The sequence below is a fragment of the Ceratotherium simum genome, chromosome 11, assembly GCF_057802395.1.
Source record: "Ceratotherium simum simum isolate JZ-2026a chromosome 11, ASM5780239v1, whole genome shotgun sequence".
Classification (NCBI taxonomy): domain Eukaryota; kingdom Metazoa; phylum Chordata; class Mammalia; order Perissodactyla; family Rhinocerotidae; genus Ceratotherium; species Ceratotherium simum.
Window position 1 is genome coordinate 29,263,854 of NC_141910.1, and position 25,451 is coordinate 29,289,304.

General features: G+C 35.1%; 1 protein-coding gene and 1 long non-coding RNA gene across 5 annotated transcripts in view; one reads left to right on the forward strand and one right to left on the reverse strand.

Annotated features, from left to right (window-relative positions):
* Positions 1–25,451, forward strand: part of RTN4 (reticulon 4) — a 74,211-nt gene that overhangs the window by 40,099 nt on the left and 8,661 nt on the right. For 3 of the 4 annotated variants that reach the window (XM_004436632.3, XM_004436636.3, XM_004436637.3), the window contains one exon: positions 20,794–21,001. In XM_004436632.3, coding sequence (XP_004436689.1) covers positions 20,794–21,001 — 208 coding nt within the window. Of the gene's footprint in view, positions 1–914; positions 1,053–20,793; positions 21,002–25,451 lie in introns of those variants that run through there. The other variant, XM_004436639.3, reaches the window with a different exon arrangement.
* Positions 911–2,708, reverse strand: LOC147915965 (uncharacterized). Its single transcript, XR_015553650.1, has 3 exons — positions 2,473–2,708; positions 1,636–1,756; positions 911–994 (listed from the first exon to the last, which is right to left on the reverse strand). It is a non-coding gene; the product is annotated as an uncharacterized LOC147915965 (long non-coding RNA).

The following is a 25,451-nucleotide window of genomic DNA, read 5'->3' on the forward strand; positions in this document are numbered from 1 at the left end:
ATGAATGCCAGTTTTATAAAAGTGAACAAAATTTCAGAAATTTTGTACATAGATTTGTTTTTGTATTTATCAGTAACATTTTAGTTTGGTCTTATGTCATTTTCCCAAGGCAAATGATATAATTAGCACATGAATATTTCTCCTCAAGCTAAGAGTCTATTAATAGTATCTGCAGTGGTGTCTAATAGATATTTATTGAAAGATTGAATTGGAGCAGGTGATGATTAAGAAGAAGTGTGTATTTGTAAGTCTCTGAATTTCCATAATTGTAAAACAAGAAAATATAACATTATGCTAGAAAGATTGCTGAAATTGAATAAAAACTTTTTTCTTTTGAAGGAGCATATATTCAATAAACATTAATAATTTTACTTTGTGATTCTCTGCTCATATCCTCATAAGGGTGCAAAATGCTGAATGCTTTAAGCCTTAATAAACTTAGGAGAAAATAAGAAGAGACTCAGCATTTCCCAGGCTTGAAATTTAAACTATTACCTTCTTTGGATCAGTTCATTTTTATCTTAACAGATAACCATTGATTTTAGAGTTTTAAATGAAACTGAAAACCAGTGGTATGATTCACCCATCTGTCAAAAAAACAAAACCAAAAACTGCACGTGGCTTTAAGCGCATTTCAAATATATTCAGTGGTTAGTTCTGCCAAAAGAACAAGCCTCTTTCTTTTCCTTTCTTTTGGTAGCCTGCCCCTCCCCCTGCAGAAGTAGCTCCAATTGGTATGACCAACAAGCAAAAGACGAGAACAATAAACAGCTAGAAGGAAGGCGGTAGTGGCTGAGTTTTAGTAGCCTAGTTACAGATTGCACTGCGTCAGACTGCTCCACACCCAGAAGACGTCAGGTGACTTCAGTCCTGCTGCAGTTGTGCAGCAGAGGAGACTGCAGGCTTCGGTTGAGAAAACGGATATTTCATGTCTCAGGGGGTAGATTTTTGCAGTTACAGCTTTTCCGTTGGTATGCACAATTGATAATTGCATCTGGAGGGCAGATCGTGACAAGAGATGGACGGTCAGAAGAAGAATTGGAAGGACAAGGGTATATCTGCTTTTTGATCTTCTATTCAGTTTTTTTATGTGACTGGTAATACATTTCTTTGAATAAGTTTTGCAATTTAGATATATTTAGGATGGAAAATGAAGCCAATGAAAGGTTTAAGAATAAAGGATTAAAACAGCTATTTCAAAGGTGTTTTTACATTTGGTTATGAGAAAATGTCACGCTGTTCTGTTTCAGTGGCATTTGACTTAGTCTTTGCAGTCCTGTTGTTGATTAGGTTCTATTCTTTAATCTTGCACATTGTGAACAGTATGGTTTAAACGTATTTCATTTTTTGGTCACTTTGGTATGATAATTCTACGTAGCTATCTTTGTATAATATTTTCTTTGACTAAATATTTTTTTAAAAAGCTGACTTGGTATAGTTGAAATTCTGTTCGAAGGTTTGTAGGCAGAAAGATACTGCGTTTGCAATAAGCCTGTTTTCTTCTTTGGAAATCTTATTGAACCTTTAAAGTTATTACCAGTCACCTTTTAATTAGGTTATGTTTTTGTAGATCTTGAAATCTTTAAAATGTATACACAGTAGTTTTAAATGCATGTCTATATTTAAGTCACTAACCTTTGTCTTGGTAATAACCAGTGATCTTGATCCTCTTTCCTCCCCCTTGAAAGCCCAGATCCTTTCAAGTCTCAGTGGATCATTGTGTAAGAATGTAAGCCCATAAGTGGTAGAATGTTGACTGTAATGAATATTTTAAAAATATTTTATTATATAGATAGTTAAATGTGCCGTTTATAAAATTAAAGAGAAGGTGGTAGGCTATATATCTGACCACTTATAATAAATTGTCTTAAAAATTATTAGAGCTATTTTTAAGTAGTGCAAGTAGACATTCTACACAAGCAATTCTTTTTCTGGCCACACTCAAGTTTTATAATTTTTAAAAAATATTATTTTCTTCTACAGCAGAATTGTAAGCAGGATTGGTAATAATGTTTCTAAAAGCAATATATGGAGCTAATTACAGTAACCTTCACAATATCCTTTTAAAAATTTGTTCAGTAAAGAAATGTGAGGAAAAGGTGAGTTTAAGATTGAGTTCATATTGAGACAGGTGGAAAGATTTTATAGTTACAATTTAAAGAATAGAAAACAATACAGCTTTGGATTTTTACCTTTATGGTTTCTTTACATGTGAATTTAATGAAGACAAGGATTTTTTTTTTCTGGTGATTTTAGGTTGCTTTGTGGAACGGGTGAGTTTGTGCGCGGGCCCTTTAAGAGCCAGTTTTAGTTTCTTTGTGAACCGGGTTTTCTGGGGCTGCTCCCCAATGCTTTAGTAGCAGGCACAGTCAGATATTATGCCGCTGATGTCGATTGTGCTGGGTCCACAAAATGCCCACAGCGGGGGCGCTCCCCGGCTCAGGACCCCGCGCCTCCAGGGAGGGTGCGTACCTGTGAGCTGCTCCCGGCGGCCGTGACGCTGGCGGCTTGTGAAGGCAGCGTTTTTCCTCTCCGGAAGGGAGTCTCTGCCTCTTCTACCCCAGTTAGGATTGTCCGTTGTTGCAGGAGTTCCTCTTATCCAGTTTTCAGTTCTGTCTCAGGGGTAATTTTTCCATGAGTAGTTGTAAATTGGCTGTGTCCACGGGAGGAGGTGAGTTCAGAGTCTGCCTACGCCGCCATCTTGTCTCCTCTCCCCAAGACAAGGATTTTTATTTCCTCATTCTTCTGACCATTAGCATTACAAAATGAAAGGTGAATTGATACACTAGATTTTGATAAGTAAAAATGATAGTAGTGATAACAATACAATAAATACAGGCTTTAAAAATAGATAAAAAGTCACATCAGGGCCTACTCTGCAACTATTAAGGCTGTTTTATAATTTAAATCTTTGACCATTTAATAACATCTTAAGTTCTTTATTTGTTGCAGTCATTTAGGGATATTTTGAGATCGGAGAAATTAAGATCCAATATAGTCCATATACCATTACTTTTAGGCACTAAATATAAAATCAAATTTACTCTTGAATATTTCTGGGGAGCCTCACTTTGTATGTAAGTAGAATGGCCTAATAATTTTTAGTGCTTGTCTAACTTTACCTATTTTTCTGATTCATTGGTGAAGTTATATTTTGGTATTTTCTTTGTTAGCAGCTAATTTTAATGTTCTAGATTATAGATTACGACTTAAATGGAAATGAATAGACAAGCTGAAGTTGCCATGGAATGAAGAAAGTATGTAACAATAGAGGAAAAGAATCTAATCTAGGCTCTAGGTATATTTAAAAAAAATACTTAGGCCCATATTCTTTTTACTGCCTTTCTCCACCTCTTAAGTGACACAGTTGAAACACATCTAGTCATCTAATGATGGTGAAGTATAATGGAAAACAGAAGCAAAAGATACTCATGATTTCAATATTTTAAAAAATTTGGGGTTTTGTGGGGGGTTTTTGCTGGTTAACTAGTATTTAAGACATTTTATCTTTCAGGCTAAGATGAATATTAATAATTTATATTCTTTGACATATTTTTCATCTGGGATTTTCTGTTGTTCCTAGCAGGATAGTTATAACAAGTGAAATCTACATAATACTTGATCATTGGGGTTATATGGAAAGCATTGATTAAGACGGTCAAAAGAGCTTAAAATAGGAAGAAATGGGTAGGTTTGGGGGTTCAAGTGGGGTGGGAGAATGATGTAACCACTAACCAGGGTATAATTGAGACAATGAATAGAGCTTTCTGAATTGAACAGAATATTTATAGGACAGTAGTTGACAGATAAGATTGGTATGGTCAAAGAATATAGAAGATTTGCAAGATCTAGGTCAGGTTTCCTCAAACTTCCCTGGGGAATCACCTAGTGCTTCTTAAAAATAGAGATTCCTGTGATCCTACTCAGGCCTACCAAATCAGAATTCACATCCTGGTGTAATTCATGTTATAATTAGGCAAATTTAGGAAGCACCGATCTAGCTTTTTAAATTTCTGTCCTGGTACATATGGATGTTGGCCAGAGTAAGCTTACCCTTTTTGGTTTTTAGTTTCCTCATTTGCATGATTTCTAGGGTTCTGAGTTTGATGTTCTCTGGTTTTATGAAAAGATACCATGAGCCAGTTTGCAGAAGGCATTGGGTTTTGGATTTTATCATAAAGGACATAGCCTTTGGAAGTTTTAAACTAGGGAGTGATAAAAGGGTAGCAGGTTTGAAAGACTGGTTTGGGGTACTGTATAAGATAAATTGGAGAAGAACTTAGAGGCAGAACAGCTAGGATGACTGTATTTGTGCCCAGATTTAAAGCAAATAACACCTGAACTTGGCCTGAAATAGAAATGAAAAGGAAGTGACAGATTTGAGAAAGTCAAGGAAGGAATACTTGACATTTGACATAGATCTGTGGAACTAGGGTGAGGGAGGGACTTAAAGGACAACATGAAGTTTCAGTTAGAGTGAAATGTTGCCAGTGCTAGTGCTTTAGTGTCTGCAGAAGTAGAGCTCAAGTAGGTAGAAATGATGCCAAGTAATTTTAGAAACTTCAAATTTGAAGTGATGATAGAACATCTTTAAAGCTAAGAGAAATGACAGGTTTGATGATAAAGAATTGGGAATTAAATGCAAAATGAGACAGATGAATACTCTGAAGATATTTGCAGAGAAAAAAACTGAAGATTAAGGAAGGAAAGCCTAAAACCTAGATTGTGGGGATGTGTAGCTCCAGGAAAGATCAGGAAGTTACAGTCAGAGCAGGAAAAGAAGCAGGATAGTGTAGTTTTACTGATGTTAAGGGGGGAGAGAATTTTCAAGAAGGAAGGGGTGATTAAATACTACAGAGAAGCCATTTAATATGAAGATTGAGAAATGGTTGTGGAGCCTGGTGAATTTTAGGAATATGTGCAACACTGTCCGTTATTACTAGTGCTTTTTGGATTTGGCAGCTAATATGCTATAGGTGACCTTTGAGAGAAGTTTCTGTAGAATGGGGACAGAAATGTTTCTAGCATTAAAATTGGGTTTAATTATACCTCAAGACAATGTGGCTTTGGACCATTTCTGGACCATACTTCCTTGCAGAAGTTCTTGTAGGGCTCCCTGATCTTTACTTTTCATAAGCCACTTTCAATTTCTTTGAAAGCTTACACTTACTGAGTATATGGGTACAGGTATATGCACACACTGACATTCAGGTAGCGAGGAGCAGAAGCCTTGCTGCTTGAAAGAAATGCCTTACTTAACCCCTGGGAATGCCAAAAAATGCCTGAGAAGGAGACTTGGGCATTAACCAATTGTGAGACCTATTGATCGGAGAAGGCCCCTGCTTTCAATTCTAAACTTAGTGAAACCCAATGTTTAGGCTTTCATTAGATATTTCTTCTAGATCTTGGTTTAGTAGCACAACACTATATGTGTGTGTGTGTGTGTATCACTTTACACAGAGTAGTTCTGGTGTGTATTTTTAATGGTGTATGTGTATGTGTTGTGGGGTCATATGGTACATTTTGTTCTGTAGTCATTTTTCTCCCACTAAATGGGGAAATACCTTTCATTTGAAAATATTTGACATTGTTTTAATGGCTGTAGTATTCTAAAGTATGTACTGTTAATCCCAGAGAGTTAAATATTCAAGTTATTCCTAAAGTGTTTGCAAGTATAAATGGTGCTAAAATGAATATAATTGAATATAAATATTTATTTTTATCCATGATTATTTCAGATTGCTGGTTTATAGTATTTAGGCTTTTAGTTCATGTTGCAAAACTGCCCTCCAGAAAGATTGTACAAATTATTATTATTATTATTATTTTTTGTGAGGAAGATGGGCCCTGAGCTAACATCTGCCAGTCCTCCTCTTTTTGCTGAGGAAGACTGGCCCTGGGCTAACATCCATGCCCATCTTGCTCTACTTTACATGGGACGCCACCACAGGATGGCTTGACAAGTGGTATGTCGGTGCGTGCCTGGGATCTGAACCGGCAAACCCCGGGCTGCTGCAGCGGAGCGCACGCACCCAACCACTTGGGCCACCGAGCCGGCCCTATGTACAAATTATTTTGAGCAATGTATGGGAGTGTCTGTCCTGAAAATTTGGCCAAGATTAAATACTATGTATGCATTTCTGATGGTTTTTAACTCTAAGCTAGCTGTTTTGTCAGTTTTAAGTAAATTACTCGATGATAACCAGGATTATATTGAAAAAGAGTAAATTTGAGAGTGTTTTCTTTTGTGTATGGTTTAAAGTCTTGTGTGGATGAGTAGTGGGAGCAATGGTGGAAATATCCTGTTTTCTTTATTTACCCAAGTCTGGGTACTCCTAATGCCTCACCAGGACTCCTAACTGGTTTTTTCACTAAATCCTATGTGTCACAGCCAAATTAATCTTGCTAGAGTGTGGCTGTAATCATAGCACTTAAGGGGTTTTCCTTTACTTTTCAAATTAAGTTCATACTGTCTATCCTGGACTTGTAAATTTTTTTTTTTTTTTGGTAAGATTGGCCCTGAGCTAACATCTGTTGCCAATCCTCCTCTTTTTGCTTGAGGAAGATTGTCCCTGAGCTAACATCTATGCCAGTCTTCCTCTACTTTATATGGGACGCTGCCACAGCATGGCTTGATGAGCGGTGTGTATGTCTGTGGCTGGGATCCGAACCCACGAACCCCAGGCCACCAAAGCAGAGCATGCCAACTTAACCAGCACACCACTGGGCCGGCCCCTATACTGGACTTTTAAAAGGCTTTCCATGGTCTAGTCCCAGCCTTTGTAATCCCATCTCCCATTATTCTGTCTCCAGCCACACTGAAGGACTCGTTCCCTAAACATGCCTGTTCTTTGTCTTGGCTTGTGTTTTTCTCTCTGTCTCGAGTGCCCCTTCTTCTCGTTTCATTTTGCCCAAGTCTGCTTATCAAAGCCTAATCCTTTCTGAGGTGTTCACTAATCCTCTCAGGTGGAAGTAATCCAATGTGCCTCAGAACTCCCATCTCTTGGTTTTCATTTTGTGCCTTCTATTACAATTATATATATATCAGCTCTTTTTCTAGCCTGTAAATTCCTTGAGGGCAGAAACAATGGTGGCTTCATCACTGGGTCTCCTCGTTGACTCTGCATAGCTTCTTGATGAAGTGAGAGGCTGAGAGTTCTGATGTTCAGCCAGGTTTACTCCTGGCCTTGAACCCTGTACAATCTTGGAACTTTTTAAAATTGTTTTTTCAAGTGAGAGAAATAAGAAAAGAGATTCCCAACTTTACCCTTTCTTAAAGGAGCAATTAAATAACTTAAGCAACTTTTATAAATCCAGGATTTTTTGATTATCCTGCAGAAAAGGCATCTTATTTATTAGTCATTAATTTCAACTTTCTCATTTTACAGGTAAGGAAACCAAGAGATTAAATTATTTGTTCAGGACCACTCAGCTGGTGGTGTGGGGCCTTTGTTTTTATAGTTTATATTTGTACTTGCCACAACTGGAGATTGAAAAATATAAAAGATAAAACAACCCATGTTTTGATATTTTATTCATTTATAGTCTAACTGTGGCATCTTACTGAACCTGGTATATATTTCTTTTTGTATGGTCCTCACTCTGCAATAAAAGAGGCAGTAGTCTATCACACTAACCATGAAAGAGGGTAGGTGTGGTTAGTAGTTTAGTATTGTCAAACAGTTAAGCTTAGTGCATACTCTGGGGGCCAGGAATATAATTTCCCTTTGTCTTTAGAGATTGGATTACATGCTTGTGTAGGAAAAATATTTAAGCAGTGAATAGAATTCTTATTTTGGTCTCTAGGTATCCCCTAGGTTCCCTTTTTATTTATTCACTTGATCCCATCTCTTGCTAAAATTTAGGTTAAAGGATGTTATTAAATTTAATTTAGCGAGTATTTCTCTTTGCATCTTCGGAGCATCTTCAGAGCAGTATTCTGAGACCAAATTTTCTGTTTGTTTCTCTGCTTTATCATGGATAATGCTGACTTATGTTACTGTGTGTGTGTGTGTGTGTGTATAAAATGTATAAATATATCTATTTAAATATGCTTCATGGCTTTCAAATTTTTTAATCCACTCACTTCGTAGGCATTTATATAAGGTATTGCTAGACACTAAATACTGTTGTGTCTCCTCAAATACTATATCACCACTATCTTATATTTATTCTATACAAATAGTATTTACTTAAGGAGCTCAAAGCAACTTAAAGATTAAAAAATTATCAAATATTAATGATATTCCTGCATATCTAATGTTAAAAATTGGGCATTGAAATAGATTTAGGAATTTCTACTCTCAGACTACAGATTTGCTAAAATTCTGGTTTTTCATAAGAATGTGATGACTTATAGCTGTTCCTTGTTGTATACACTCATCTGTATTTTTTTTCCACCTAAATAATCTAAAATAATTTAAAGTAGATTATTCTGGTCAATGATGTGAATATTTTACCTCGTTTGATTGTCTGTACTATTTATTCAGTGAGCATTTATATTGCGTACAATAGGTATATAAGGTTATAGAAGTATAAATGTAACTAGTTTACCTACTGGGTGAAGTTCATTCTCTTTTTTTCAACTAGTAATTTGCTTTGAGTTTTTCCCCCCATTCCAGTTTATGAAACTTTTCAAGTTTCTAGAGTTACAGAACAGTATGTTTTCCATTTAGTTTTTATTAGTAGAAAATAGGATTTTGAGCAGTGATTTCCTATTTCTAATGTTTGATGCCTATTTCTTGTAATGCTTGGATGCCAACAAGAAGTAAAATTTAAACCATAGTAAATTATGCATTTTGAACCAATGTATATTCTGATTTTAGGTTTCCATTTGTGTAACTCTTGATCAGTTCTAGTCATTTAAAGTAAATAAGTACATGCTTACCAAAATTTACCAGAAATATAGATTTTATAGGAAGAGTCCTTATTTTGACATCTTTTACAACTGAAGATTGTTAAAGTTTGTGCAGGTAGGGAGAATCATTGGCTTGGAATATATGTATATAACATGCTTAGATATTTATTTAGCTTTACGTTAGAGAGAGTAGAATTAGCTATATGAATTTTCCTGTGAAGGGAAAATGATCATGGTTTTGAGAAATTGAAAGTGGGAAGTTATAATTATTTTCTGCTATACTTTTTGTCTTCTAATAAAGCTGGAAATAGAATGTGAGATTAAAGTAAGTATTGAAATCTACATGAACTAATTAAGTACATCAGTGAATTTAATTAACTAATAAATGAGGCATATGTGGTGGTTATTGAACTCACTGTTCTCTATCTCGGAGAAATTGGTATTATCCTTAGAATGTGACAGGCAACCATAGGTAGTTTTTACTTTCCTGCAATATATTGAGACATTTTCTACTTGAAGATACTTAAAATAGGAAAAAAGACCACTTAAAGTGAACTCAAATTTCATAGCAAATAATGGAGGGGAAAAGATTTGATTAAGACTTTATCTTGAAACATAAATCCAACAGTTATGAAAATAAGTTTTAGTTTATGCTTAACAAAATTTAGGTTGTAATTATAGTTGTGCATAAGTTCTTAGACTGGACAGAGAATAAATCAAGTTTTTGGGCTTTTGGCTTGTGTAATTTTTACCACAAAATTGTTTGGCAGCACAAAATGGCATCTTTTACTTCATGTTGAATTTCACAGTGGATCATATGTATAGTCTCTCTTTCCAAAAAATGTTCCAGGGTTTTATTGACTTTCCTAGTGGCTTCTCTTAATTTTTGAGGTCAGATATTCTGTTTTAAAGTGCCTATTAGACTGTCAATCTTTTTTGGAGTAATTCTCCAACATCACTCACAACATAAACCTTATAAAAATCCTGCATTATTAGGAAGATTTGCGATTTTACATTGTGGTTGATTTGTGTTGTTTTATCTATCTATCTGTGTATGTTGTGTAGCTATTTAGTTATAATTTTAATTTATTATTTTCAAAGTGAGGGACAATTTAGATAGCTTCTAGGACACACAATTTGCAATTGAAACAGAACATGATTTACTCCTATTATTGAATCTATATTACTGGGATTTATTGGTCTGCATATATAACATTGCTTATGGTGTTAGTAAATTGCTTCTTTCATCTTATTTATTTAAATTGAGGTTGAAACACCATTTGGCATCCTCAAGTAGGATAAAAAGCAAATGAGTACTGATATATTCCTTTAAATACAAAATGTGGTGTGCTGGAAAGAGTAAGACCTTCATGGTCAGACCTGAATTTCAGTCTATAACCCTGCACAATTTATTTAATAATACTTCTAAGCCTCAGTTGCCTCGTATAAAACGCAGATAATAAATACTTTATAGAGTTGTTGTGATTAGTGATAATGTATATGAAGTACTCCTACAGTTCCTTGCTCAGAATAGAGGATTACTAAATTATTATAGAAAAGCCAAGTATAAAATTTATACTAGCTTTACATAAAATGTTTTTTCTTTAGATGTGTGGTAGTTGAAATTGGCCAACGACTGTAATGTTGTCAGAAGTAAGGCAGGAAAGATTTAGTGATGAAAGAGACGAGGACCTGAAATTGTGTGTGTATCTTTCAAAAACTCTAGTTACAGGAAGAGGAGATGGCCAAGAGAGATGCTGGTTTGCCATATGTTTGGTTGAGATACTTTGTAGCAATACTAGATATCCATCAACCTGAAACTTGCTAACTGGAAACCAAGTTAACAGTGCTTTCAGAGCACGTTGAATTCACCTTTAAAACAATCAAGAGCTTGGGCCAGCCCTGGCAGCCTAGTGGTTAAGTTCAGCATGCTCTGCTTTGGTGGCCAGGGTTCAGTTCCTGGGCGTGGTGGACCTACAGCACTCATCTGTCAGTGGCCATGCTGTGATGGCAGCTCACATACAAAACAGGAAGATTGGCAACAGATGTTAGCTCAGGGTGAATCTTCCTCAGGGGGAAAGAAAAAATCAGAGCTTAGTTAAACATTGCATTTGATATTTCATTGCCCCGCTTGACTTTATCTCTTGAGATATTACCTTTATGTAGTGTGTTTAGTTTATCAAGCATTTCCATGAGTGAAATCTCCTTTCAGTTTCAACTAACTTTATAGCTGGGTGTCATTTTTCTAATTTTACATATGAGGAGACTAGGTTAAGTGATCTAGTCAGGGTCATACTGATGATAAATAGAAGGAAGAAACAGGACTCAAACTCCTCTTACTGTCTTTGCTGAGCGAGTTAAGCTCCCACTCTGCACAGATCTTTTTCTGGACCTTCACCTGTCATTTGTTAGCCAAGTGAATGCTTACTATGTGGATGTAAAAGCTTACTCTGTGGTGCTAAATGATCAACTCTGAATTCTAGACACTTTTCCTGGCAATTGGGAAGAACTTGATTTAAGAATTGTAATTCGTAATAAATACATAATTATTTATTAATGTAAAGATTATGGTTGTGAAAAATAACTAAATTTTGAATATCATGCTAATAGTTATATATTTATTTCCTATATAACTACCTATCTCATTCTTTACCTGACTTTATTAAAGAGAACTTAATATTTGCTTTTGCTTAGGAAGTAGGTATTTTCCTGCTAGCCATTCCTTGTCCTCCCAGTATTTTTACGACCAGCTAGTTCAACCTTTTTTCCCCCTAGACAAAAGATTTTAGAATTGAAACCTGACTTCAGGCTATTCAAGGAAGAGCTTCAGTAAGAATTTGATTTGAGGCAAAATGTAATTAGATGACTTCTGCATGTAAGGCATGCATGCTGGCACTATTTTTAGCTGTGACAGATGACAGTTTATGATTACCAAATGTAGACAACTCTTCTTACTCTGCATTGGGCTAGAAGTTTTTATTTTGAAGAAAAGATTGTATGTACTGAATTATTTTAAATTAAAATTTTAGTTTGATAGAGACGCTACTGCTCCGTGCACTGTACAGAACATAATCAAAATAAACATTTTTCACATTTTTATTTTGAAAACAAAAGTGGGCAAGCACTGCAGGGGGCAAATCACTTTTTTCTAAATGACAAAAATTTGTTTAAGTTGATCAACATTATTTTAGTAATCCATAAGCATTCCCCACAGTTATAAGAGGAAAGGCACTGTTATTCTCATGTCTTTAAATGGATATTTCATGAACATTTTATGTAAGAGTAAAGTTGAGGCCACAGTAGATTACCTCGCATGATTGACATTTTATTCTGCAGTATAGAAGGAGACTTGAGCAACCATGAAAGGTTAAGCTTTCCTTGCACAAGCTCTTTGTCTTAATTTTGGTTTCTCAAGAATAAAGAGGCCATTAACTCTTCACTCATAAACAGAACTAATAAAGTGATTACAGAGGAATCCAAAATTAGCATTTTAGTGACCCTATAGTTCTTAAAGATTCCCCTTATTTTAACTTGAAAATATTATAGTCTTTAATTAAAATGTTTCTATTCCTAAGGATAATCTGGCCACTATTCAGGCAGTGCAGCAAATATTAATGAAGCAGATAATGAGAATATAAAGATGAAGGCATTCATCAACCCTTCGGGGTCTAGTTAGGAGAGACAAGCCTATAAAACCATATTTGGTGTTTTATAAATTATCAGAAAGCATTTCTTTTTGTTATTTAATGAGTGTAGATATCTGAAAATAGTTTAAATAAAACAAATGTAAAATCCAAAGCATAGAAACATTTTTTGAATAAATTAATTAGAATTAATGTATGCCTTAAACTGGCATAAAGTATGCATTCATTCTAATCAGTCAGTCAGTAATATTCTTTGAAAGTTTAGTTGATTCAGGCTTTGTGCTCAGCTCTGGGGATATGGTCGGTAATAAGACAACATGTTCTCTTACGAAGCTTACAGCCCAGCAGAGAAACTTGTTAAAATGAGTGATTTTTTAATAATTTACTTAAAATTTGTAAGTGTACAATTTGTTGATTTTTTTGTATATGCACAAAATTGTGTGACCATCACCATGATCTAATTACAGAACGTTTCATCACCCCCCAAGAAAACCCCCATACCCGTTAGCAGTCATTCTTCATCTCCATTCCTCCCAGCCCCTGGCAACCACTGATCTACTTTCGGTCTCTATAGAATTGCCTATTCTAGACATTTTATATAAACAGACTCGTACAACTATGTGGCCATTTGTGTCTGGCTTCTTTCACTTACCGTAATGTTTTCACGGTTAGTTCACGATGTACCCTGTATCAGTACTTCATTCCTTTTTATGGCCCAATAATATTTCCCTGTGTGGATATACCATATTTTGTTTATCCATTCATCAATTGATGGATATTTGGGTTGTTCCCTTTTTCATTATTATAAATAATGCTGCTACGAACACTCGTGTACAAGTTTTTGTGTGGACATAGGTTTTCTAGTCTTTTGGGTGGAAATTCATAGGAGTAGAATTGCTGGGTCATATGGTAACTCTGTGTTTAACTTTTTGAGGAATTGCCAAACTGTTTTTCACATTGGCTGAATTTTACATTCCCATCAGCAATGTAAGAGGCTTCCAATCTTCGTCACTTCTTGTTAACATTTGTTATTGTCCATCTATTTTAGCCATCCCAGTGGGTCTGAAGTGGTATCTGATTGTGATTTTGGTTTGCATTTCTCTAATGATGTTGAGTGTCTTTTCATTGCTTATTGGCCATTTATATATATTCTTTGGAAAAATTTCTATTCAGATCCTTTACCCATTTTTAATTGGTTTGTCTTTTTGTTGAATTGTAAGAGTCTTTTATATATTCTGAATACAAGTCCCTTATCAGATGTTTGATCTGTAAATATTTTCTCCTATTCTGTGGGTTGTCTTTTCACTTTCTTGATAGAGTCTTTTGAAGCACAAAAGTTTTTAATTTTTTTTTTTAAAGATTTTATTTGTTTATTTTTTCCCCTCAAAGCCCCAGTAGATAGTTGTATGTCATAGCTGCACATCCATCTAGTTGCTCTATGTGGGACGCGGCCTCAGCATGGCCGGAGAAGCGGTGCGTCGGTGCGCGCCCAGGATCCGAACCCGGGCCGCCAGCAGCGGAGCGCACGCACTTAACCGCTAAGCCACGGGGCCGGCCCAAAAGTTTTTAATTTTAATGAGGTCTAATTTATTTATTTTTTCTTTTACTGCTTGTGTTTTTGATGTCATATCTAAGAAACCATTGTCTAATCCAAAGTCATGAAGATTTGCACCTATTTTTTTCTTCTAAGAGTTTTATAGTTTAAGCTATTTAGGTCTTTGATCCATTTTGAGTTAATTTTTATATGTAGTGTAAGGTAGGGGTCCAACTTCATTGTTTTGCAGTTGGATATCCAGTTGTCCGAGCACCATTTGTTGAAAAAACTCTTCTTTCCCCCATTGAATTGTCTTGACACCCTTGTCGAAATCAATTGACCATAAATGTAGGGATTTATTTCTGGACTCTTAATTTTATTCCATTGATCTATCTGTCCATCCTTGTCCAACTACCACACTATCTTGATTACTGTAGCTTTGTAAGAAGTTTTGAGAAAGAGAAGTGTGACTTCACCAACTTTGTTGTTTTTCAGGATTGTATTGGCTCTTCTGGATCTTAGTATTTCCATATGAATTCTCCAATTGGCCTGTCAATTTCTGCTAAAAGCCAGCTAGGATTTTGATAGAGATTGCACTGTAGATCAGTTTAAGGAGTATTACCATCTTAATAGTAATGCCTTCTAATCCATAAACATGGGATGTCTTTCCATTTATTTGTCATTAACTTCTTTCAACAATACTTTTTAGTTTCTAAGTCTTGTACTTTTTTTTAACTTTGTTCCTAATTATTTTATTCTTTTTGATGCTAATATAAATGGAGTTTTCTTATTCCATTTTTAGATTGTTCGTTGCTAGTATATGGAAATATAATTGAGTTTTGTATATTGATCTTATATCCTGCAACCTTTCTGGACTCATTTATTAGTTCTAGTGGCTTTTTTGTGGATTCCTTAGGATTTTCTATATACAAGATCATGTTATTTGCAAATAGAGATTGTTTAATTTCTTTCCTTACAATCTGGATGTTTTTAATTTCTTTTTCTTGAGTTACTGTCCTGCCTCCTACCTCCAGGACAGTGTTGACCAAAAGTGGAAAAAGATGGATATCTTGGTCATGTTCCTGGTCTTAGGGGGAAAGCTTTCAGTCATTCACCATTAAGTATGATGTTAGCTGTGGAGTTTTTGTAGATACTCCTTATCAGCTTGAGGACGTTCTTTCTATTTCTAGTTTGTTGAGTATTTTTATAATGAAAGGATGTTGGATTTTGTCAGATGCTTTTTCTGTGTCTATTGTGATGATCATGTGGTTTTTGTCCTTAATTCTCTTAATATGGTATGTTATATTGATTGGTTTTCATATGTTGAACCAACCTTGTATACCTGGGATAAATACCACTTGGCCATGGTATATAATCGTTTTTAAGTGTTGCTAGATTCAGTTTGCTAGTATTTTGTTGAGGATTATTGTGTCTGTATTCATAAGGAATATTGGTCTGTGGTTTTCTTTTCTTGTGATGTCTTTGCCTGATTTTGGTATCAGGATTGAGCAAACATCTAGATTAACTAATGGACATAAATCTCTTGAATATTAGAATCAACAATATTTGAATATATTTCTTAGAAAGGGTTTTAATAAAACTTTATGACTCCTACCCCCCCACCCCCCCCGGAAGAATAACAATTCTGGATAAACTTAATCTTCCAAATTTTTTTGTTAAAATCAATTTAAAGAATCTGTGAGAGACTAGAAATATTGGTAAATGTCAGTTAAGGCAGCAACTGTGTTTGACAGAAACTAATATTTTTGTCATCCTTGGAAGCTTCACTAACAATTTCTTGGAGTCCTTTACCAAAAAAAAGATTTAAATCCTTCTATACTTTGCACAGTGACTTTGGTAACAGTGTAGATTTCCTCTCAGACCTTTCTATTCTAGGATATATTAATTTTGTCTTATGTGTGACTAATTGGTACCTACTTGTCTTGTCTCTCTTGGCTATTCTTCCCTTTTTCCCACTTCAGTGCTCTAAGGGTCTGTGGCTCTACCAGGGCTTCCCTAGGACTCGTTGTATCTGCTTTGAGTATTCTCCTATAGCTATTTACATATTTTCGCACAATATGTGTGGGCTTGCATATGTGATTTTCAGAGCTTTTCCATTTATTGAAAAGGCCTCATTCCTAGGAACCATATGATAGGTGGAAGAGAAGTAGTAGGTTAGGGTTTACTGTACTTTCATGCAGTTAAATGTATTTCAGGCTGTAATCACTGAATACTGCTGGACCGTATACATGACTATTCCCATATCATCAACTTTGGGGAAATTGACTTGATTCAACCCAAAGCACCAAAATTATCAACTTAGTTATATACTGTTAGAATTTTGACCATCGGCTGGATCTAAATATTTGTTAAACTAGCAGACAGTATATTCTCCTCCCAATAGGAAAGCCTACTGAGAAAACTACACTCATGTTATAAGATCTTTAGTGGTATCAAACAGGAATAGAAAGGGATGAATTTCTCCTAAGTATAATAGTAATATTCATGCTTGCCATTGGAGGGGGGACATTTTCAGATGGCCTAGAAGGGATTAAAGAAACAAGTTAAACTCATCTCTAACCCTACTACCCAGAGATAAAACCTCTATCCTTTCAGACTTCATAGTTATACATGTATCATTTTTTTAAGTGGGACTATACTATATGAATCTTTTTGTAACATTCTGTTTTCATTTATCATGGATGTTTCTATGGTAATAAAGGTCTACATCACTGTCTTTAATGGCTATATCATATTCTTTTGTGTAGGTATATCCTAATTTTACTTAATCAGATTCACATTCTTTTTAAAAGATGGTTTCAACAACTTGATTAATTATAGTTTTCTACTATGGGAAAATACCTGTCAAGCGTATAGGAGTAGAGCTCTCTTCTCTTTTTTGGATTTAACTATAGGTGAAGTATTCACATTAAAATTTATGTGTTCCTATTAACCTATCTTGTTGATTTTACTTAGACTTTTCTTCTTGGCCTTTGTGATTCATCTCACATGTGATAATTATCTGCTTACACTCTGCCTATTCATTATTTGTGCAAATGTGTAACATTTGAAGAACTTGAATGTGCTGAGCCTTCCATGTAGCGTTGTACATGGAGAGTATGAGTTTTATCAAGAGGAAGCCTGTGTTAAAATGCATGTTCTACCACTTATTAATTAAGTGATCTAGGTCCAGTCATGTAAGAGCTGAGTCTCACTTTCTTGTCTGAAAACCTACCTCATAGGATTTTAATAATTGAAGGAGATACCGTTGTATAGTGTACAGTGTTTGGCATGAAGTAAGTGCCCAGTAAATGTTGACTCAGGAAATAAAGGGAGATGTGGAGAATGTAGATCAGCAACCTGGAAAACATTTCTAAAACATCTGTCAGGCTTAACAGGTCTGTAGCTTTTCAATCTTTTTTTTTAGCTTCTCTCATACTATTGCTATAATGATATAGTTTATAATTGCTTGAAAAATTGTAGGAATATGAATTTATTGTTTTCCTGAAATTTTAATAATGTTTGATACTTAAAAAAACAATGTTTCTAGGAAGGTTCATTTTAAAAGACTGATATGAATAAAAATATTTAAGCCTCTCTCGCCCTCAAAAATCTAGATCTAAAAAGGAAGGAGATATTTGTAAATTATATTTGGCACAGATGATATAGCAATAAAATCTCATTTATTTGGACCCACTAGGAATTTGAATGTAGAAGTGATGTGTATCTTTGTAGTGTGAATCATGTTAGTTTCTGAAGGGAAAAGAGAAATCTTTTATCTAACGCCTTATTTACTGATGATAAAACTAAGGTCCAGAGAAGTTTGAGTCTCGTCCAAAGTTACACAGTTGCAGAGCCAGTACTAGGACATGGGTCTCTTGAATCCTGGTCACTGATATTTCCTTCCACCATATCCGTCTATATAGAAATCATAGACTAATTATAAATAATTCTTATCTAGTCATTGAAACTGCTTGGACAGTATATCTACTATGTTAGATAATTTGATTAGACATTAATTTATGTTGTACATACCACTCAGATTTAAAGTCATCTATTTCATAGTCAGCTTTTACGGAGTAGTTTTTATGGATGGTAAGGAATAATAAGGATGTCTGCATTTATTTGAACTTATCACCATAGTGATTTTGACGGTTAATAAATGTTTTGGAGCACTTTGAGAACCAGACAGTTTTTATAAAAGAGCATTTGTTTATATAAAAATAGATTTGAGGTATACCTTACTTGCTTATTCTTCTAGGTTATCAACTTTTATAACACAGAAATACAGTTTATTAACTTACAAGTTAATAAGGTTGGAATTTTCTTTTTGTTTTCTTTATATATTTACTATTTAAATACCTAGATAAGAAAGGTGATAGTGATTATGGTGATATTTATAATAATAATAATAACAACAAATAATATCATTGACATTTAAGAATTTACTGTATGCTATGTACTATATTAAGTGCATTATATTCATTATCTTATTAATGAAAAATTTTAATTCATTATCTCACTTAATCCTCACAATATCTCAATAAGATCATTCCTATTTGTATACACATTTTATAGATGAAGAAACTGAAGTGTAGAGGGATTTAATGAGTTGCCTGAGGTCACACAGCTAGTAAGTTATGGAGCCAGAGTTCGGGTCTAGATGATCTGACTCCAGAGCCTAAGTGCTTTGTCTGTCTTGTATAAGTCACTGTTGTGGGGCACAGGAGAGCCTCCCAGGAAGCAATTATGTCTTTATTATTGCTTCCCCTACCCTCTCACTATACCCTGTTAAAAAAACCCTGCATTTATTATTAGAATCATTGTTAGCAGAGACTTATAATTAGGCCTGCACCTTCAGGTTTTCTAGACCCTACCCATTCTTCAAGACCCAGTTCAATTCTGTCTCTTTCACAAAGTCTTTTAAAATTTCCTCCAGTTTTTTTTCCTTTTCTGAATTCTCACAACAGTGCAGTATTTACTTTATAATCCTATTGACATTGTTTTTATGTGTCTTATCATCTTCCTAGAATTGTAGTGTTTTAGAGTTGGACAGGGCCTTAAAGAGAAAGTCCATGTCCCTATTTTCAGGTTTTCTAATTCATTCTAGTAGGTTGAGTTTGTTGAACAGCATCAGCTCAATAAATGTTTGCTGAATGTCAGAAAACTATTAGCATTGCTGTTATCTCTTTATTCAATATGACATTATTCATGATGTCATTTTAAAAGCATAGATACACGCTTTCAAGTTCTGGTCAGTTTGCAGTTGTGCTGGTATACTGGTAGAGTAGTAGAAACTAGTTAAATAGAATAAAACTGATGTAGAAATTTTAGGCAGGGTTGGAATGAACTTGAGATGGGGAAAACTTGAATAAATAGTTGAAACCAGAGTTTGAAAACAATGCTATAAATCATATGAAGAATATTAAATTAATAGCATTCAAATCAAGTCATATTTGGGAGAATGGAATAAACGTTTCCTAAACATAATAAGTGTTGTTGAGCCCCTGCTATGAGCCAGACACTGTGGTAGGCAATTAAGATATCTTAATCAGTACTCATGTTCAGGGCTTCTTAATAATATCTAACATTTTACAATTCACATACATACTTTTCCCCACAGAGGTACCTCTAAGGGTAAAGGAAAGTCAGATACCTTAGAAGACCTGGGGATCAAGACCAAAGCAGCCCCTAGAAGTGTGATTTTTCTTTGTCACCTCCTTTATCTTAAAAATTAACAGGTATTTAAAATTGTACTCAAGAGTATATCCATATTTATTTTACTATAAGAATGTTTCTCCCCCCAAATTGTTCACAATCCAGAGAGAGATGAAATATGTTCATCCTGTGAATTCAGGAGCCCTTTGGCACACTGCAGAATTCTCCTTGGGTTGTGCATAACCCTATCTTGAGAACACAGACCTGTGGTTATTTGATCCCCATAGTGGCTCTGTGACCATAGGCCAAGAGCAAACTTGCTAAGTTAGACTTTGTCTGACTCCTTACTATTAATAAACATTATATAACAGTGTAACACGTTTAGTTTTTCTTTGACACTTAAATTTTTATGTCATTATATTTATCTACTCCTAGAGGAAAGTAGCTTTTCAGGTAATCTAAAGGCTGTTTCCCTCTGCCTTTTGCTTTGTAGGAAATTTTTGTTTTAATGATAGCCAGGTTAGGTTACAATTTTGTTAAGTTTCTCAAAGAGAGATCTCTTAAAAGCAGGGCTGTGAAATTCCTGTGTAGTTTTTAGTAAAGTTTTAATTTCTCAACAGTTTTTGAATTATGATTTTTCTACAGATAAATATATTTTTGTGTCACTGAAGTATCTCATTTTAGTGAGTGTGTTAAGATTTTTTTCTATTATTTGAATATATATGATGCATTGTATAAAGATGAAAACCCCCAAGATGATTTTTAAGAAACCTTTTGTTTTGGATTAGAAGTCTGCTATGCTATACTTGAGAGATTTAATAATCTTGTATAGCCAGAATGATTTGGACATGTAGGGAATAGATTTGAATGAAAAATATTTTATGGTAAATAGAAATAAATGCAGGTATTATACTAATATACAATTTAGAGTGAGTTTAAAATGTAGCATATAAAGTTAATCTTTGTTTAACATTTCAGGTTTTGGTTTTACTTTATCTAGAGACCGTTTTATTTTTGTAGGTGGAGCAAATATAGATGTGTCAAATCCAAATGGATAAAATAATGTTCTAATTTCAGATTCCTTCTTTTTTCATTTTCAGTTGTTGACCTCCTCTACTGGAGAGATATTAAGAAGACTGGAGTGGTGTTTGGTGCCAGCTTATTCCTGCTGCTTTCGTTGACAGTATTCAGCATTGTGAGTGTAACGGCCTACATTGCCTTGGCCCTGCTCTCTGTGACCATCAGCTTTAGGATATATAAGGGTGTGATCCAAGCTATCCAGAAATCAGATGAAGGCCATCCATTCAGGTGAGATGTCTGGAAAACAAGGCACACATTGGCAGCACTATAAAGAGGATTGGTATTGAGACTTCATTCTGCTCTCTGTAGAGTTACCGCCATGCATTTTTTACTGCTTAAAGATAATTGCAAATTTTTGCTAAAAAGCTATACCAAAAGCATCTGCTTTTGAGATTCCTAAAGGTCATTTCATAGGCTCATGATGGAAAAGACTGGGTTTACATATCATTAGGATAACTGCTACTTGTTAGTAATATTTATTTGTGAGAAGTAGGTATCGCTTGTCTAATTTCACTTTAATGGAAGCTATATCTTTTTAACATGGTTAGGATTGGTGAGAGTTATATTTTCTTTATTGCTTACTTTTATGCTATCTGATATTAGAAATACCTTTCTTTCCAATAGTGTGTGTATGTTTTTCTATTATGCTTTCTCATCTTGCCTATGTCTTTTCTTAACCATTCTTTTTCTATCTAGTTTCTTCTCATTCCCTAAGGCATTACTTTTGTATTAACCTTTGGAGAGCTCCTTCATTTCAGCAGCTCCTTTTCTCTAAACTATTATCTTCTGCCCTTATTTTTACAAGTACACTGTAGCATTATATGTCTAATTCCTAATGGGACACACCTCAGCTTGGGTCTTCTGCCCTCACTTCATATTCAGCATGTCCCCCTTGCCCTTTTAAAAATTGAGATATAATCCACATACTATAAAATTCAGTGGTTTTTAGTATATTCACAGAATTGTACACCATCACCATCTAATTCCAGACAGTTTCATCACACCAAAAAGACACTTGATACCCATTAGGGGTCACTCCCCACCCAGTCGCTGACAACCACTACCTCATCGTGTCTTTAAGTGAACCTTTTTTCTCAAACTTGTCAATTTCTATCAGTAACACCACTATTATCCTAATTTCAGGCTTGCCCCCAGTTTTGGTGTTACCTTTGTTTGTTTACATCTCATGCAAAGAAAATAACGAAATTTTGTTTTTTTTCCCCTACTTCCTCAGTCTAGACCAGGCGTCCTTAAACTACAGCCATGGCCAAATCCAGTCTCCTGCCTGCTTTTGTAAATAAAGGTTTTTTTTGTTTTTTTTTAAAGATTTATTTATTTATTTTCCCCCCAAAGCCCCAGTAGATAGTTGTATGTCATAGTTGCACAGCCTTCTAGTTGCCGTATGTGGGACGCAGCCTCAGCATGGCCAGAGAAGCAGTGCGTCGGTGTGCGCCCGGGATCCGAACCCGGGCCGCCAGCATCAGAGAGCACGCACTTAACCGCTAAGCCACAGGGCCGGCCCTGTAAATAAAGTTTTATTGGAACACAGCCATACTCAGTCATTTAGCTGCTTTCACGCTATAAGAGCAGAGTTAAGTAGTTGTGACAGAGACCATATGGCTTCAAAGCCTCAAAAAACTACCTGGCCCTTTACAGAAGAAGTTTGCTTACCCCTGGCTTCACTTGTTACCCGATTGCTTCTTGTTACCTCAGATTGCTTCAGCTCTTACAGATGTTGTCAGATTAATTTTTCTCAAATACCACTTTGATCATATTTTTAGGCATAGGGGCTCTCCGTTCACTATTGGATAAAGACCAGATATCTTTGTCTTGTCACCCATTTACTCCTTCTAGAGTTTTGTGCTCATTTTCGTGCTGCCTTTTTAGTTCCCCAGATACTCTAATCTGTCATACTTTTTTATTTGGTTCTGTGTTTAATTTCAAGACCTAGCTCTTTGAAGAAGGCTTCCGCAACGCTGGTTCAAAATGATCTGAGAACTCATTTCTTGTTGCACTAAGTATGGCTTTGAAGAGTTCTCTAGTTGTTTTGTGTATAGATATCATTTTTTTCAAATAGATTGTGAACATTTAAAAACTATTTTGGCAAAGCAAGCATCTATTTGGGCATGAATGAGTATGTAACTACCCAGAACATTGACCAGTTGATATTAATGGGTAAAAACTTAAATTGATTTTTAAACTTCACAAGAAGACCTACTAAATTATTTTGCTTATTGTAAAGACTGTTGATTTGTTTCTCTTTAGCTTTCTCTTCATATTGATCAAGTAATGATCAGTTTGGGGGAGGGACCAACATTTATTGAGTGGCTCTTATGTGTCTGGTCTTTCATGTACAGACTTAATTTTCATAACAACTCTATAAGATAGATGTATTACTCCATTTTACAGAGGGGGAAACAAACTTGGAATTCAGTAACTTGAAATTGCAGCTTCAAAATGGCAGAGCTGTATCATGCCACAAATAATAAAGGAATATGATTTTTTATTGGTTATATTGAAATATATAAAAACATTGTCAAGCTAAAACTTCTAAATTATCTATAATATAAAAATTTTATGCATTGTTTGATTTTAAAGAAGACTTTTTGAAAAAACTAGTGACTTCTTTATTCTTTATTTCCTTAGAAATACTTTATTCTTAGCTCAAAGGGCTTTTATGGTCATTATAAAGTAAATTCAGCTAACATGCCAGTTTAAGCTTGTTGGACAGTTTTTTCAAGTTATTCAGTCACACTAGTAAAGATGATATCATACAGTTTATATGTAATAGCTGTGGTCATTGGAAAAGAGTGATGGCAGTGCTGGCATTGTATTAATTTCACATAAGTGCCAGTTGAATGAATATAAATATCCACAGACTGTCACTGATGGAGAGGGCTGCCTTTATGCCTGCTGGCCATGCATCTTGTCTTCAGCAAGAACAAAAGTAGTGGTACAAAGAAGCAGAATACCAACTCAAGTTATATCAGCCACTTTTCTATATTTCTCAAAGCTGCATAAATAAATTATTGCTGACTTAAGGGTAGATGTGAATGTTTGACTATTTTTAACTTGATACTAACAACTTGATACTTGAACAATTGTCTAACTGTGTGCTAGACCATTGTACTAGTAAAGATATATTCCTGGTCCTTGACAGTTTATACTCTATTAGGAAAAATACACAGGTATACACACATCCATATGTCAGGGCTGGGTATGGTAAATACCATAAAAATAATACAAAAGAAAGCACTGTTAGAGTTATATAGTAGGGTCTTAGGGAAGAAAGAGCAGAAGAGGCTTCATATGTGGGTGGGATTTGAGGTGGGGCTAACTGACTGGAAATGTTATCACTAGAGATGAGAGGAGAGCTTTGTAGATTGGGAAAACAGTATGATGAACAAAGGCATTAAGATTAAAAAATGTTTGATGAATGGCTCATTGGCTACAACATGGTGAGTATTGGGAAATAAGGTTGGAAAGATTTAGGAGGGCTCTGGTTGAAAAGTTGGAACCATAGAATCACAGAATGTTTGAGCCTGAAGGGATTTAGGAAGGTCTATTTCTCTAATTTTAGAGTTGGAACTATAACCCAGAGAAGTGCTATGCCTTTTGCAACGTTACATAGCTAGGTAGTAGCAGGTATGCTAACTGCCCCCTGAGTTCAACCTAAATAGCACTATCTAGGATAGCTCATAAAACGAATCTGGCATTGGCTAGAGGACTGGATTAGGATGCAGACAGATTAGAGACTGGTTTGGAGACTGATAGAATATTCCACATATAAACATAAATAATGAGCACTTAACCTAGTGTGATAACATAGTGAATAAAAACGAGGAGACATATTTGGGGCATGTTGCAGAGGTAAAACTATGGGACAAGGAGTTTTCAAAGAGGACCTATTTTCAGTGTAAGTAACTAGTGTCCACTGACATGGGGAAGTGATGAGGAGGGGCTGGGTAAGGAGCTACTCCCAAAAGATATGAGAATGCTTAGCGCTTCTGATTTGGTTCTACTCTGCCAAAATAAAATGGCTTCTTGGAAACAATAACTAATCACACAATTCTTTGCATTCCTGCAGACTTGACTTTTTCCCCCCATTACAGTTATCTTCTTAAATTTAACAATTCCAGCTATCTCAGTATAGATTAGGGCATATAAATGGACAGTAACTTTTATGTTTTACTGGGATTAACACTGTACTTTTGGCAGCCATTTCACAATCTGGGGCTTGACATATTGGGCAGTTTCCCCTGAAGAGTAGGCTGAGAGAGTGTAGTATTAGGAAATGAATAGGATCTTTGTTAGGAAAACTTGATGAGACAACATAATGTCAACTTGAAGAAGAAACCAAATCCATAATAACAACTACCATTTATTGAGTGCTTCCTTGTGCCTGACTGTGTTAAGCACTTCACTCATTGAATCCTCATGATAATCTTCATTTTATAAATGAGGAAACTGAGGTTTAGAGGGAAGACTAAATAACTTTCCAAAGTTACAAGGCCTAGTAAGAGGCAGAGCTTGAGATTCAAGCTCAGATCAGTCTGGTTTCAAAGCTATGCTTTTTTTTATGCTCATCAGCTGACAGCACATATCAATGAAATATCTCTTGCTTGGTGAATTTTTACATTGTGCTTAATTTGGAAATAGTAGGCTTTTATAGTAAAAT